Below are 16,473 nucleotides of genomic sequence, written 5' to 3' on the forward strand. Positions count from 1 at the left end.
TTTTTCATGAACCTTCTTGAATGTACCAGCTATGCATAGATTTCAAAATTTTTGTACCAAACTTTTTAAAATTCCAATTTCATTAACTTTTTGAAGTGCTATTTGATATATAAAGTATCTCTGCAAGAAAGCTGTAAATAAATAACAGCATTTGGGTAATCCAAGGTTACCATCCAATGAAAAAGTTCTTAGAAATTGGTTCAAAATAATAATTAGAAAAATTTTAATATAAAATTAGAAATAACTTGTCAGTTGTTTCTCTACACACATAAAAATTCAAATGCAAGTACAGAGCATTTACAGCTTAAATAACAAGTTTCTTTCAATGCAACTTTGGTAACTATCTGAAATATAAATCCAATATATTGGAAATCAAAATAACTATACACTATCAATTTCAAGAAGATACACAAAAATTACACAAATGAATATTAGGGACTAATGAATACTCACATTTGTTTTGATTGTTAATTATAAGAATTCCCATGTAGGCAAAGATCCTGCTATAGTAAATTTTTGCAATAAGACTTTAAAAACAAATACTTGGCTCAAAGAAGTTTGAATAACTTCTCTCAGCTAGTGGTATTTTATAGTTATTTATATCAGTAGTTTTTAGTTCTTAAGAACAAAAAAATGAAAAGACACTGAGAATGATCCCAAACATGTAGCATCAAAACTGTCTGAAGCTATTGCTCTCATATATTTTTTTAATAAAGTTACCCTTTGTTATTGCTCAGGAAAGGACCAGAATGGATGGCACTAATCTGCTCACAAATGCACAGGAGAAATGCAGACATACTAAGGATCTTACAGACTAGAAGACAGTTACAGTGCTTATCAGATTAGAGCCAGCTTATTGAACTTTTACGAGTTCTGAGACTGTTATATATTTTAGTACTCTGCACTGCTCTTTCATGGCATCTACTGCAGGCATAGCTGTAGAGTTACCATGGTTTGATGGATGACCCCTCAGTGGATAGCTCCATGGGGGCCTAAGCCGTTATTTCTGTATGCACAGTGCTGAGCAAGGTGCCTGGCACAGGAGAGGAGCCAGATAACCATTTGTTAAATACCAAATGTGAAAGGAAGGGAGGAGGGAAAACAAACAAATAACTTGTCCTCTGAAGTCATTACCATGATGCAGACTTTTTTTTTCCACAGAATTCATTCTCATGTTTTATATTAAATATAAATAAAGAAAAATAATTACAGCATTTACCTTGAATTTTGTCTGCTTCGAAAGCCAGACTTGACAAACTCTAAGCTGATGAGCTACGTCTGGCAACTTTTGATGAATACCTTCGTCTCAGACACAAGATCATCTCCCAGCCTCGGCTCTGTCTTCAAGTCTTTCTCTGTGATTTAGGAATTGGTCGCCAATCTACAGAGGTGTCAGGTGTCAGGTGTCAGGTGGCCTACCAAGGAAGCTTATCAAAACATGGAAGTCTCACGTTCAGAGAGCAGCCCATGATTTCTGAGGGGCAGTGCAGCTCCTCAACAGAAAAATAAAAAGGTGTCCTCCAGAATTCAAGTTGAGCAGCTTGAGTATTCCTGTACATGCACCCTCATGACCTAAAGGGTGATCCAGGATCAATAACAGCAACTCGTGGGAAAGGTAGGATCTCAGGCCCCACTCAGGAGCTATTGGATCCGAATTTGCATTGCAGTAAGATCCCATTCTCCAGGTGGTTTATTAAATAGCAAATCCTCAGAAACACTGCATCAAAAAAGCAAACACCTGGGCCAGCATTGTGGCATAGCAGGTAAAGCTGCCGCCCATGACGTTGGCAGTGATTCTACTCCACTTCCGTTCCAGCTCCCTGCTAATGGCCAGCAGAAGATGGCGCCCAAGTGCTTTGGCCTCTGCTACCCAAGTGGATGTAACTCTTGGCTCCTGGCTTTAGCCTGGCTCAGCCCTGGCTGTTGTGGCTATCTGATGAGTGAACCAGCAGAAGGAAGATCTCTCTATCTCTGCCTCTCCCTCCTGTCTGTAGCTCTGACTTTCAAATTAAAAAAAAAAAAGAAAAAAAGAAAAAGAAAAAGCAAACACCTACACAGGCTAACATGTAAGCAAACCATAAAAAATATTGGTAGTATGTGTGACAAATGATTGCTGTATGTTTAGAGAGTTCATAGAAGCCAGCAAGAATATAAATAGCCTGATGGGAAAATGAATAAGTAATCAACAGTACAGTCACAAAGTTAATGAATGTAGAAAAACATTTCAATAGAAATAAAAAAATTCAAATAATAAAATACCATTTATAACCATCTAATTAGCAAATATTGAAAATGATGTTAGGACTTATACAAGAAAATTCAGGGGAAAACCATTCTCCCTTACTGTTGGAGAACACATTAATTCACTCTAGTTACAGGTTCCTGGAGTGAAATTTGACATTAAGTATCAAATGTGCTAAAATTGTATAAATCAGACATTCTAATCATGTAGTATTTTTAAGAAGTAACTGTGACATACATATGAGAGCTAGCAATGCATTATTTATGATGTAGTGATTGAGAAACATCCTAAATGTTCAACAATTGGTTAATTATACTGAATTCAAATGCTAGGACTATTAGTTAATCATTAAAAACTATGCTGTGGGAGGTGGGCATTGTGGCCCAGTTGGTTATGCTGCCACTTGGAATGCAGGCATCTCACATCTGAGTTTCACTTGGAGTCCCAGCCACCCCACTGCCAATCTAGTGCTCTGTTATTGTGCCTAGGAAGCAGTGGATAATGGCTCAAGTGCTTGGGCTCCTGCCACCTGGACAGAGTTCCTGGCTCCTGGCTTTGGTCTGGTACATCCCTGGCTGTTGTGGGTATTTGGGGAGTGAACCAGTAAATGGGAGATATCTCTCTCTTTCTCTGTCTCTATCTTTCTCTTTCTGTCATGCTGTGTTTCAAGAAGATCGAAATAAACAAAAAAGAGATTTTAAAAAAAATCCTGTGAAATGATAGCTAAAGACTATCCATTGTAAATATACATCTTAGCATGTAAAATGACAGATACCCCAATATAATGTGCACTATGTAAAAGCTCTGTAGGAATATGGGTGACTTCTTTGCGTGTATACATGCATCTGAAATCTCCTTCAATGGAGATTTAATACTTTTCTGAGTAGAAAGTAATAAACTTTGCAGTGATGTCCTGGAATTAGTTTATAGTGGCTCACAGGAGCCAATTGTTGAATTTTCAGAGCCAGTTGTTAAATAGCTATTTCTTAAAAATCTAAATTAGGAGTCTGCATTGTGGCACAGCAAGTTAAACTGCTACCCAGGACACCAGCATCCCATATTGAAGCAAAAGTTCATGTTCAGGCTGCTCCACTTCTGATACAGCTCCCTGCAAATGTGCCTGGGGAAGAAGCAGAAGATGGCTCAAGTGCTTGGGCCCCTGCCACCCAAACAGGAGACTCTGATGGAGTTCCAGACTCCTGGCTTTGGCCTGACCCAGCCTTAACCTTTGCAGTCATTTGGAGAGTGAACCTAGCAGATGGAAGTCTCTCTCTGCAGTTGCCTTTCAGATACAGAAATCTTTTGAACAACTAACTTACATAAGCTTATAACAAAATAAATTATATTAAAATGATGGTAATAAATAAAGAACTCGTGACTTTCTGGTCATTTAATTCATCCACTGTTATCTGCCATCTTGAGGCTATATAGGTCTATCGTATCTGAATGGTGGAATTACTATACAACGGTGTGCTACTGCACCTCCCTTCCCAGCCTTGTCTCCTGTGACCTTATTTTGGAAGCTTGAAATAAGCCCTTGTGGGAGTACTTACACCACAGAGATTGGCACATGCTATCACTCAAGACTTCTTTCCTTTTCCCTAGTGTCAGTCCATTTGTGTTGCTGAAATGAAATATTTGAGACTGGGTAACTTTATAAAGAAAAGAGGTTCATTTAGCTCACAGTGGTAGAGTTTCAAGACTCTGCAATTGGTGACAGCTTTCTTGCTGGAAGAGTCTAAGACAGGGCAGAGTATCTCATGGTAAGAGACTGTGTGTGTGTGCACGTGTGTTTGTGTACACATGTGTGCCTCCCCTGGTCTCTCTTCTTAAGGAGCCACCAGTGTTCAAAACCCATCCTGATGAACCTCATCACCACCATCCCCCAAAATGCCCTGTCTCCAAACACCACAGTCAGATCAAGTTTCCACACTCTTAAGATTTCACTGTGAGTGTGAAATGTGATCGTGCCAACTCTTGGGAAGCCCACCCAGAAACCATGGTAGCCAGACAGCACAGCAAAGACTTCAAGCAACAATTTCTCATGAAAATGTGGTCCTTGGGGAAGAAAATGGAAAGGAAGATTCTCCAGTCATGAACATATTAGAGAGAGGGATATAATTAAATTAATTGTGTTCTTCCAGGGCAATTTCAGTATCTGAAAGGTAAACATTATGGCCTGTTGTTCTCACATCAATTCAAGCCAGCCTTAATTCAGCATTTGTTTTGTCTTCTATTTTGTAGCCTTGGCTTTGCTCTCTATGACTCCTCTAAACCACTCGGAACATTCTAGTTTGTCAAACAGTTGAAAAAATAATGACCCCATTTAACTTTTAGGGTTTGGGGTGAATTAAACTGAATAATTTATTTGAAAGCACTTTGGAAACCATGGAATACAGGGTATACCTTTGACACTTATCACATTGGAATGACCATGGATTTTTTTTTTTGGAAAAAAAGTGTTCATATTTATAACACACTGATATTGTATTTACTTTAAAAAAATTGGTCAAAGGGGAATCATTTTAATCACTTATAAACATATTATCTTTAATAAAAGTGCTCACAAATCCCAATGCCCAAATTTTCTCTTTGTTTATTAGGTTGTGAAACCCTCAGTACACTAATGGAATTTTTTAGAAGTAGCAATTGTGTATATAAAGTTTGTACATGATGCAAATACCTGAAACCACAGAAGAATCTGCAAAAGATGACTCTGATGAGTTGTTCTCCATGTCCCATCCCACTTTCTCTGGACTTGGCTGATCTGTGGTTGAATAAAGTGACTCTTGAACTTCAGGACCATCTTCTTGTGATACATTTTCATCCTCTGTGAGTAAAAGTTTAGAATGTACGTGATAGTGCTATGCAAGTTTTTATACAGTGAGCATAACTGTTATTATAATTTTGAGAACAAAATGAGAGTAGTAAACAGAGGTTACCTGAATATACTTAAATAATTTGAAATGTGAACAGAGTAAAAATTTTTTTTGCAATGAATGGTTTTGTACAATATGAAAGCTTTTGTTGCTTAAAAAAAAAAAAAGGATCCCCACTAGAGATTTGCTTTAATAAATATTAGTACTTTGATGTTTTGAAAGATTTAGAATGTCTTTTGTTATGACACGGTATATTTATTTTAAATATGGACATAGTGAATAATTCCTTGTGATCATTTAATTTAATCTAAAAAGAAAATAATTAAGTATAATGTTAATCAGAAAGACAGGGAGATGATTTCCTGTTTGACCATGACCTTTAAGGAGTAAGTCACTTACTCAGTTACACAAAGCCACATCTGAGGCTGAACTAATGAAAACGTAGAGTTGGAAGTTTCCCTTTAGTCTGTGCTCATGCCATTTTGTTCACTCACTGTATGTTCTACACGAGAGGTACATCTGCTTTAATGTCAGCCTAAATTCACGTATTTTGCATTCTTGGAATTATTTTAATTGAATGAAATATTTGTATCCTTCCTTTCTCCTTTTTTCCCATTCCTCTTTTCTGGCTTCATTCTTTTTGCCGATGTGTAGTGACTGTTTTCTTAAGGGCTCATGTGTGACACAAAGGAAAGCACAGGTTCCTGGTCCTTCTCCTAAGGCTGCAATCTGTCAGAGAAGACTGCTGCCATAGAGACATACAGCATCATTTCAGATTAGCTCACCTTCATGAATCAGGGGAAAAGATGTCCAACTGTGTGTGGAGAATTTCCTGAAGAAAACTGTAGTGACTTTAGACAACAATCCAAGTTAGCTGTGTTTTCAGCTAGATATTATGCATGTTTGGGGTTTATAATTATAACAGCCCATTTAATTTTGTGCTCACCTTAGAACACTTTACATAGATTAAATAATCCAATCCTGAAAATAATCCTAAGGGATAAGTGATATTATTACGTGTATTTCACAGAAAGGGAAACTGAGGCACAGAGGGAAAGCATCTGGCCAACAGTCTCAATCCCGGGAAGAACCAGGATTCAGTAAACCCAAGAAGTCAGAGTCCCGGCTTCTACATTAGTTCCCTGATGCTGCCATAGTGACATACTGTAGAATGGGTGGCTTGCACCTGAGAAATTTATTTTTTCACAGTTCTGAACCCAGGAAGTCCCAGCTCAATGTGCCAGCGGGTTGAAGCCTGGTGAGGTCTCTCTTCTTGGTTGCAGACACCTGTCATTCCACTGTGGACCCTCACATGATGAAGACAAAGAGATGTTTCTCTCTCTTCCTCTTCTCATAAAACCTCCATCCTATGACTTCGTTTAACTTTACTTACTTCCTCAAGACACTATCTCCAGACACAATGTCCTTGAGGGCTAGGGCTCCAACATATGATGTTTAGGGGACACAATTCTATCCATAATATTTTACTCCTGCACCCTCCAAATTAATATCTCATAGCAAAATATATTATTTACATTTTTACAGCCCCAAATATGCTAATTCATTTCATCATCAACTGTGGAGTCTGGAGTCCAAAGTCTCATCTAAACATTATCCAGGTCAGGTATGGGTTAGACTGGAGGTATGAATCATGCTGAGGCCAATTCTCCTGCTGTGCACCTGTGAAACCAGACAAGCTATAGATTCCTGAATACATCCCAAGAAGGAGAATTAAGAGGGAAGGAACAGGTGGTGGATTCTCAAGCAAGTTTCCAAACCTAGAAAATCCCAACAGGTCTGAGACTGTAGACTCTTTGTGTTGGGTTTGGTACTCTGCTCTGTAGCTTCACTGGGATGGCAGACTTACCCTAGGGCTCTGTGGGGCAGTGCCCTAGCATGCAGTTCTCAGTGAGGGTGTCTCTGCTTCCAAGGTACTAGGCAGGGTCATTCCAGCCCATAGTACCCAGAAAGGCAGCTCAAACCCTGAAACTGATATGGAAACAGCCTTGTCCCTGAGCCTGTGGTAGGAGTGGCAGACCTACAATTGCTGAATTGTCTTTGAGGTCACTCTTTCCTTTCCTTGAAGATGTTCACAGCCAGATATCTTTGTTTTCATTCAGCAGAATCCAAGAAGTCCAACAGTTTTTCTTCATTCCGTCCTGCATTCCCTGCTACCTTTATTTAAAAATGATAGTGCCTTTGCTGGCATATTCCTATCTATTCCTGACTGTTGCTGAACTGGCTGATTAAGTTCATGATCTCTTTTTCAAATGGTTGTGCAGCCACTCACAGCACTATCTGCAGAACACATTTTCTCCATTTCTTCCTTTTTTTAAAAATATGGATAGGCTGGGAATTTTCCAAGTCCTCAAATTCTGAATTCTTTTGCTTAACAATTCCTTTTTTAATTCATTTTCTTTTCTTTTGCATTTTTCCATAAGGAGCCACGGGAAACAGCCTCTCCTTCAACAGTTTGCTCAGAAATCTCTAAGCTAAATATCCACATTCATCACTCGTAAAGTCTGTGTTCTACAAAATATTAGAACACCATCCACCATGTTCTTTGCCAGCATGTCAGTTTCTACTCACTGCCCAGTTCTAAAGCCACTTTTACGTGTTTGGGTTTTGTTCCAGCAGAACCCTACTTTTTGGTACCAAATTTTGTACTGGTCAGCTCAGGCCACTACTGGGTGACTTAAACAACAGAAATTTCCTCATAGCTTTGGAGACTGGAAGTCCAAGGTCAAGATGCCAGCTAGGACAAAGTCTAAAGATGGTTTCTCTCCTGGAATTGAGTAAATTGGTCACCTTCTTACAGTGTGCTCACATTTTGGAGTCAGAGTGGACTCTCTCTCTCTCTCTCTCTTTTTTTCTCTCCTCCTCCCTGCCTCTCTCCCTCCTCTTATAAAGTAGCAGTCCTATTGCATGTAATTCCCACCCTATGATCTCATTTAATCTTTTTTTTTTTCTTGCTCTTTTTTTTTTTTTTTTTGGACAGGCAGAGTGGACAGTGAGAGAGAGAGACAGAGACAAAGGTTTCCTTTTGCCATTGGTTCACCCTCCAATGGCCGCCATGGCCAGCGCGCTGCGGCCAGCTCATCGCACTGATCCAAAGCCAGGAGCCAGGTGCTTCTCCTGGTCTCCCATGGGGTGCAGGGCCCAAGGACTTGGATCATCCTCCACTGCCTTCCCGGGCCACAGCAGAGTGCTGGCCTGGAAGAGGGGCAACCAGGACAGAATCCGGTGCCCCGACCAGGACTAGAACCAAGTGTGCCGGCGCCGCAAGGCGGAGGATTAGCCTATTGAGCCACAGCACTGGCCCTCATTTAATCTTAATCATCTCCAAAGACCATATTTCCAGTTATAGTCATATTGAGGGTTAATGGTTCAAGCTATGAGTTTTGAGGAGATACAGTTCAGGTCACAGCAATTCCTAATCACTGAACATCAATGATAATTATATTGTCACCAAGGCCTGCTGGAAAAATGCTCAGACTGCTATTACTCAGATGTATACTTCAACAAACAGTACTCATACTTAAATCATTGACTTCCTGCTTGACTTTCCTGAAGACATGAAAATTATGTCCCATTGATTTGGAATGAGTTGGTCGGGAGTGAGTTGGAATGCAGGAAGGATGGGTAGGAGAGTCCCAGAACAATGAAGGGAGGAAGCAAGGCAAGCCCAGTTATCTTAGAGTTCTGTCTGTGAAACACATGACATCTGCTTTCTTTATGTTTATAAACATTAGAGAAAAAAGAACACTGAGTTCCAGACATAGTGGGCATTTGCCATCCAACCTTTAAAGAAAACCTAGAGGCTCATTTTCTACTCTGCTCACTGCTCTCACAAAAGCCCACAGGACTGAGTCAGCATTCATGACCACTCACTTTGGTCAAGAAGGGGAGAAGCCCCAAATGAGACAGCTCTGTCCCATGGGACCAGGGAGACAGAGAGAGATAACGCTACTGCTGTTATTTCCACAGGCTTTCCCCACTTTTAGAGGGTGCTTCTCTCCAGGCAGCCAGTACATGAGGAGTCTTCAAGACGTTCATTGCAAGTGCACATTATGAAAAAAACTATGTGGGGATTTCAAAATATTTTTTGCAACAAGATAAATTTATTTTTCTGTCTGGAAAAACATTTATTTATTTATTTAGAGATACAGAGGGGGAGTGATAACTCCCATCTGCATCTGCTAGTACATTCCTCAAATACACACAGTGGTCAGGTGAAAACAAGGAACCAAGAACTTAATACAGGTCTCTCACATGGGTGGCATGGACCCAACTACTTGAGCCATCACAGACATCTCCTAGCTTTGCAGTAGCAGGAAGCTGGAATCGGGAGCTGAGATAGGACTTCAATCCAGATATCATGATAAGGATGCAGCCATATTAACACGTCTTAATTTCTAGGTCAAACACTGCCCCCTCCGCTAGCCTAATTTATCTTTCTTTGTTCTTTTCCATGAACTTTCAAAAGTACCCTCAGATGTAGCTGTGCTGGGAGAATTTGGATAAACTAGTTTCCAAGTAATTTTTAAATAGATATACAGTGACCAAACCATAATGCAAAATTATAGAAATTATAAGGAAAGTAAAAAGGAAGGCGTGTAAATACTTTACACATGTTCTAAGAAGTGTCATAATACAGGCATTACATGAGATTTGCTCTTTCCTAAACAATCACGCCAATAGACACTTTCCTAAACAAAGGTAAAATGGCAGGTACTCTCTAACTTTGGGGGTGGGCATTACAAAGTTTTGTGTTATGTGAAAAGTTGCTTTCTAACATCTCTTGATACAGAGAGGCCAAAATGATCTGGAAAACAAAACACCTAAAATGCAGTCATTTCCCTTTGAAATGTAAGTCTTAGAATGTTTGTGAAGGACAGTCCCATGAAGTCTCTAAAAAGAACTTACCATAAAAAGAGGATGGTTTGGGGTGGGGCCCAGGCTCATCCTTGACTTGTGCAGGAGAGATGTGACTGGAAGTGCCCTTAGACTCAGCAAACCAACATTAAAATTAAGCTGTAGGGAAATGCCTCGGCAATAATACCTGACTGCAAAATATCTTATCTTGATGTTGCAAGCACATGGTACTACTTGTGATGGGGAAGAGCTTTTGTTCTGCAATAGTTATAATCCCTGGAACTTGCAGGGGACAGACCATGGAAGGTCATGGAATCATGCCCTGACTTTAGAAAGCTGGATTGTCACCTTTGGTTTAATAGGCTCCCTGACTTCTTGAATAACTCCAGAGAGAGGGGACAGCTGCAACGTCTCCTTGAGCTTTCTACTTCATCGCAATCTTGAGCCTCTGGCACTGCACAGCATTTGATCTGAGTGAAGAAACAGGGCCTTGCCCAGCCATCTTGTTTGAAGTATACTCCTCAGAGTTGATTTAATATCACTTTATAATTATCTAAGGTTTTCAAATAATTAATAATGTAATATTTGACTGGCTGTGTTTATTTCTCTAGTGTAAAACATTTTTTAACAGCGTGTGTGTGTCTGCCTCTCTATGTATACAAACACATATAGAGAGTACCTCAAAAATTACTAAAATGGAATTAAAAGATAAATTCACTTTATTGCAAAAATTTTCCACTTTTTCATAATATGCATTTTCCATGAACTATTTGAAGATTGTGTGTAGTGTGTACTCATAGGGAAAATGGTGGCAGAAGCAGTGGAACTTGCTGGTGGAAAGTTCATGGAATTCATCTGACTTTTAAAAGCTCCATTGACCAGTTTTAAATGGGTAACCCCACAAATATCTATTTTTAAGCATACTTCAAATAATCTGTAGAAAACTGGAATTAAAAGATATTTATTTTCATACAAAACAATTGTGAAATCCATACACTGTTTTCTCATACTGTGCATTTGCATGAACTTTTTGAAGTATCTTATTATTTATATACTTCTGTATTTAAAACTGTTGGACAAAAATAAAAGTATTTCAAAAAATAATATATCAAAAACAACATGGTATTTCTCTAACAGTTTAGTAATTTTGCTTCATGGCTCAGATTTATTTTTATGTCACCTATTAGTATCAATTTTTATGTTGCATATATAATTTAGAAAATTTTTTGTTCTGGACCTCATTCCATTGGAAAGTATGATTTATGGGAAGAGGGACTTTGTATATCTCATTTAATTCCATATTCCCAGAACCTAGAACAATATCTGGAAATCTGGAATTCATTATTTGTTTATTGAATAACTGATTAAATGAAAAGAGAAATAAATCACTTGGCAGTGATTACAATGAGTATGATTGATTTATTAACCTTTCTAATTATCTTAATATGACATTTTTGAAAATATAGGAAACATACCATAAAAAAAGTGGTGGTTAGATTAGATTTACAGATAATATATGTGAAAGTGTTATAAGATGTTATTTCTACTACTGTTATTGAATAATTTTTAAAATTAATTATTGTTGATATATGTTATTAAATACAAGCCTTTCATCAAATCCTTAATACATTTCTTAAAAACTTATAGAAAGGTTCAGAAAGATATGTCAAGAGTTGTAATGACCAAATAATTATTTTCTTATTTCTTATTATTTCCTGTTATTTATATATATTGAACGTTAAGAATATCTTGATAAAAACCCAGCAATCATCATGTTTTCAAGACAAGACAGATAGTGGAAAGGGTATTGGTTGGATTCACAGTCAACTGTCAATATCCTAGCCCAGTTTGCTGAGTGTTGTGATCTTCAAAATGTTAATCTTTTCTAAGGCATCGATTTCCTCATTTGTCTAGGGACAAAACAGATGATCTATCAAATCCCTTACAATTTTACATTTTACTTCTAAAAACCTTGATGTCTGACATTGTGTCTTTATTAAACTCTCAATCATTAAGTAAATCATGCAAAATCTTCTACAGCAAAATTAGAAATACCTGCATTGCTCTCCAAGAAATTGGTGCCTATTAACTCTTGCGCAAGTTTATCATTTCCTGTTTGACGGAGAACATCCAGAAATGTGGAAAACCAGTTTTCTTTCTGCACAATCCTTTTTAGTAGCTCCCGTACCCCTGACTCATTCCCATTATTTTCTGCAGCAGAGATCTGTTTTAAGAGACAAGTATAATTAAAAAAGATGAATATCTTCTGAAAAATTTAAACAAACTATACTTTAGGAAAATTGAACAATTAAGCATAAGTATAAAAAAGTGCTTTATATTCAAATTCTAAAGAAAACCACAACATTACTTATAGCAACTTTGCATGCTACCAGGAAAGAAGCTTCCCTGAGCCAAGCACCCTTTTAAACATGCACTGTTGATTTTAAGCCATTGAGACAGCCAAACCTGACACTGAGGAAATAAGTGTTTTATCTCAGTCACTCTCAACAAGTGTAGAAGAGAAGGCATCTTTACTCTATAGACATGTTATGTCTCTTTTCATCCATTTATTTCAGTACACCTAAGGCTCATTATTTCCTTTCAACCTGTGAGTCTATACATGAAAAATCAAACCTTTCTCAGACAACTTCTGTTTCTTCCCTATTACTAATATGAAGTAATTACTACACATTTATATTTTTGCTTACTTAATATTTTTCTTATTTTTATTGATATAAATTGTTGTTAAATGTGTTTTTATTTGATATTACAGGAATTTTTTCTTCACTTATTCCTTTTTTAAAATATGAAGAAGGGGCCGGCACTGTGGCATAGCAAATAAAGCCGCTGCCTGCCCATATGGGCACCAGTTCAAGACCACGCTGCCCCACTTCCGATCCAGCTCTCTGCTATGGCCTGGGAAAGCAGTAGAAGATGGCCCAAGACCTTCGGCCCCTGGCCCCTACACCCACATGGGAGACCTGAAAGAAGCTCCTTGCTCCTGCTTTCGGATTGGTGCAATGCGGCCATCTGGGGAGTGAACCAGCGGATGAAAGACCTCTCTCTCTCTCTCTCTCTCTCTGCCTCTCCTCTCTCTGTGTAACTGTGACTTTCAAGTAAAATATATAAATCTTTTAAAAATATTAAGAAAAATTATTTCTACAGCATTTATTATGATCTTTAGCATTCATTTACCTTCCCTTTTAGATTAATCTAGTAAATTCCTTTTTCAATGTATATAATTTATGTTATTACCACAGTGAATTTCCCCGGGGTCCTAATAAAGTAGTAAACATTTGAAGAAAAGACACCATGCAATGTTTAGAGCAGAAAGAAATTAGTGCATTATTTGCATTCTGTAGCATCAGGCAAGCCACTTCATCTCTATGGAACTCGGTCTCCACACGAGGAAAATGAGGCAGCTAAAAAGAATTTTCAGGGTTCCTTCATCCTAGATGTACGTGAGAATCACCTCTGGAAACTTAAAAAATACTGATGTCTAGGATCTACCCTAAAATATTCTGATTGATTTTGTCTATGTTAGCCCATTTTTTTAAAAAAGGAATGCTAACAGCACCTCATGTGATTCTAATCAACAACCTAGATGAGAAACAGTGACTTAGATAGTCTCAAAAGTTCCTGTCAAAAATTGGCAATCTTCTACAGGTATGATCGGATTGTTTAATCTAATGTATTTTTTCCTACAACATTCTAGAACTATAAATATATACTAAATGTCTTTTTAAAAAAGATTCATTAATTTATTTGAGAGACAGAGAGAAACGTCTTCCATCTGCTGATTCACACCCTAAAAGGCCACAACAGCTGGTGCTGTGCCAAAGCCAGGAATCAGGACTTCTTCCAGGTCTCCCACTCAGGTGTAGGGCCCAAGCACTTGGGCCATCTTCCACTGCTTTCCCAGGCACATTAGCAGAGGGCTGGATTGGAAGAGGAGCAGCCAGGACTGCAACCAGCATTCACATGGGATGCCAGCACACCAGGTAGAAGATAAACCTATGAAGCCACAGCCCCCTTACATGCTTTTAATGTCAGGAATTTGTTAGCATTTGGGGGACAATGGCTGCCACAAATTTAGTGTTAGGTATTATTATGGACAACTGAGAAAGTATCTACTTTTACAAATATTTCACTAATATTCTGCACAGTACAGAAGAGCATGTCTACCCAAAGGATATTTTATTTGTATTGATGAATAGTTCATAATGCTGTCCTAAGGGCTTTGTGTGTATTAGTCCAGCAGCTTAGAGTATTAGCACATTGTACTCATTGGAAATGTCAGGCACGGAGATATTTACATGTCTAGTGTCACACAGCAAGTAAGTGGCAAAGGTAGAGTTTGATCCTGGGCATTTGGCTTTTGAGGCCAAATCCTGAATTCTCGATTACAATTACAGCTAATAATTTTCTACATGTTTAAGTATGTACACTATCTGTGCAATTTTTAAGAAATCTCAGTTTTGTTGCTGGAAAGGTCATCGACGATCTTTCCTTCCTTTTTTGCCTAACAAATTGATGAGCTGGAGGGAGGCTGACTTGAGTACTCAACCCTGTGCTAGAAGAAATAAACTTGGTTTCTAGCTGAACTAATACTAGCACATCTGGTTCTTCTAGGAAGTGAAAGGTATGGGGGTCTCCAGGGCTGAATCACCCACCTGTCTTCAGTTGTTCAGATGATATTAAAGCAGCATGGAAATGTTTATGCAATCACTTGTGCTCCAGATGGCTGTCTAATTCAATGGGTGTGCCAAGCTGACACGAAGCAGCATGTCAAGAGGAGGGCAGGACAGAGGCACTCCCTTACTGAAAATGATCACTCTACTGTTGTGATTGATAAGATGACCCTTGTAAATTGTGCTGAGTCTCTCATTTTCCAGGGTTCCTCACATACAGTAGACATTTTGTAACCACTGTTGGAAGTATGAACACTGATTAAATTGGAAATGGCATAGAAAATTAATTAATTTTTTTAAAAAATTATGTAGGATCTCTGTATTTAATGTGCTGTACACTCTTATTTAATGCTATAACTAGTACTCCAGCAGTATTTTTTTTCACTTTGTGTTGCTATATGGGGGCAAACTGTTGAAATCGTTACCTAATATATACTAAACTGATCTTCTCTATATAAAGAGAATTGAAAATGAATCATGATGTGATTGGAAGGGGAGAGGGAGCGGGAAAGGGGAGGGTTGTGGGTGGGAGGGAAGTTTTGGGAGGGGGAAGCCATTGTAACCCATAAGCTGTACTTTGGAAATTTATATTCATTAAATAAAAGTTTAATAAAAAAAAAAGACTACAGCAGAAACTCCAGGAAAGCAGGACTGTTTGTGTTTCTCTTGTCTTCTCACCACTAGCATGGTGTCTGGGCACAGAGACGGGAGATGGGAGTGGGAACCCTCAGACAATAGACCAAGTGAATAATTTCTACTGCAAAGCAGGAAAAGAATGGTAATAAAAAGAATTTTTAGAAGTTAAACTAAGCTTAAATTTTGACAGCTTTTAAAGCTGTCGGAAAAACAAACTTGGAGGGTCTATGCCCACCATCCAATCATTCCCCAGTTCTCAGCAAGGCAACTCAACATACCATGTGTTTTCAAGTCTTGTTGAAGACATTTTTTAAAAATATATACAATCAATCAATCTTGTATCTAACACTTATTAAGCACCAACTTAGTCCTGGCTAGACTCTGGGAGGCTAAACACGAAAACAATAATTTCTCCTTCAAATCAGTTTAGTACAGGGACTTTAAGAAGCAAAACTGAATTTCAACATAGGAGATTTACCTAAATCCTTGAAACTTCAAATTTACAATAAAGTTAACAAGGTGCATGAATAAAATTCAACATATTCATATCAAAACAGTTCATTATTATTTATAAAGCTTCCTCAGAATATGTATCATTTGAAACTGTGAGAAGAAAATTTGCTATGGTGTTCATTTTCATGGGTAAAGTCAAAGTAACACACATAGTAAAAAGCAAATCCATGTTTTCCCATTCTAAAACTTCGTGGTTTCCCATCACATTTTGCCACTATAAGATAAATATTCATTTTTTACTCCACATCAATACAAATTCTTCAAAACAGGTTGCTTCCTTCCATTGTCCACCATAGCTTATTTTTGGAGCTGATACTACTTGTTAAATGATACATGTAAAATTATTCCAGAGTCTCACACGGACAGTATTGCTCCTCAGAGAGCCCCAAATACACAGCTCTTCAGTCTCCTATGAAATGTGAATCCAGAGAGGGTCTGGGGTGCTTTGGTCTTAACTATTACACAAAAGTTTCTTTGTATCTCCTTTATGTCAAATCCTTTTGCATCAGTGCTAGCTGCCTCCAAGCATGCCAGAATCAAGAACTTGGATAAAATCTAGCTGGCAGAAATTCAATCCAGGCAAGACAAAAGTGATGCTGATAGGCAGAAGTATTTAGAGTAAATAAGGAGAAGTGCT

The 16,473-nt window shown here is 38.1% G+C and overlaps 1 protein-coding gene across 2 annotated transcripts in view; it reads right to left on the minus strand.

Moving 5' to 3' along the window:
• Positions 1–16,473, minus strand: part of IFIH1 (interferon induced with helicase C domain 1) — a 60,425-nt gene that overhangs the window by 39,668 nt on the left and 4,284 nt on the right. For both annotated transcript variants that reach the window (XM_062187441.1, XM_062187432.1), the window contains exons 2-3: positions 12,052–12,220; positions 4,926–5,072 (exon numbers count right to left, since the gene is read on the minus strand). In XM_062187441.1, the coding sequence (XP_062043425.1) occupies positions 4,926–5,072; positions 12,052–12,220 (316 nt within the window). The remainder of the gene's footprint in view (positions 1–4,925; positions 5,073–12,051; positions 12,221–16,473) is intronic.

Source organism: Lepus europaeus, chromosome 1 (genome assembly GCF_033115175.1).
Source record: "Lepus europaeus isolate LE1 chromosome 1, mLepTim1.pri, whole genome shotgun sequence".
NCBI lineage: Eukaryota > Metazoa > Chordata > Mammalia > Lagomorpha > Leporidae > Lepus > Lepus europaeus.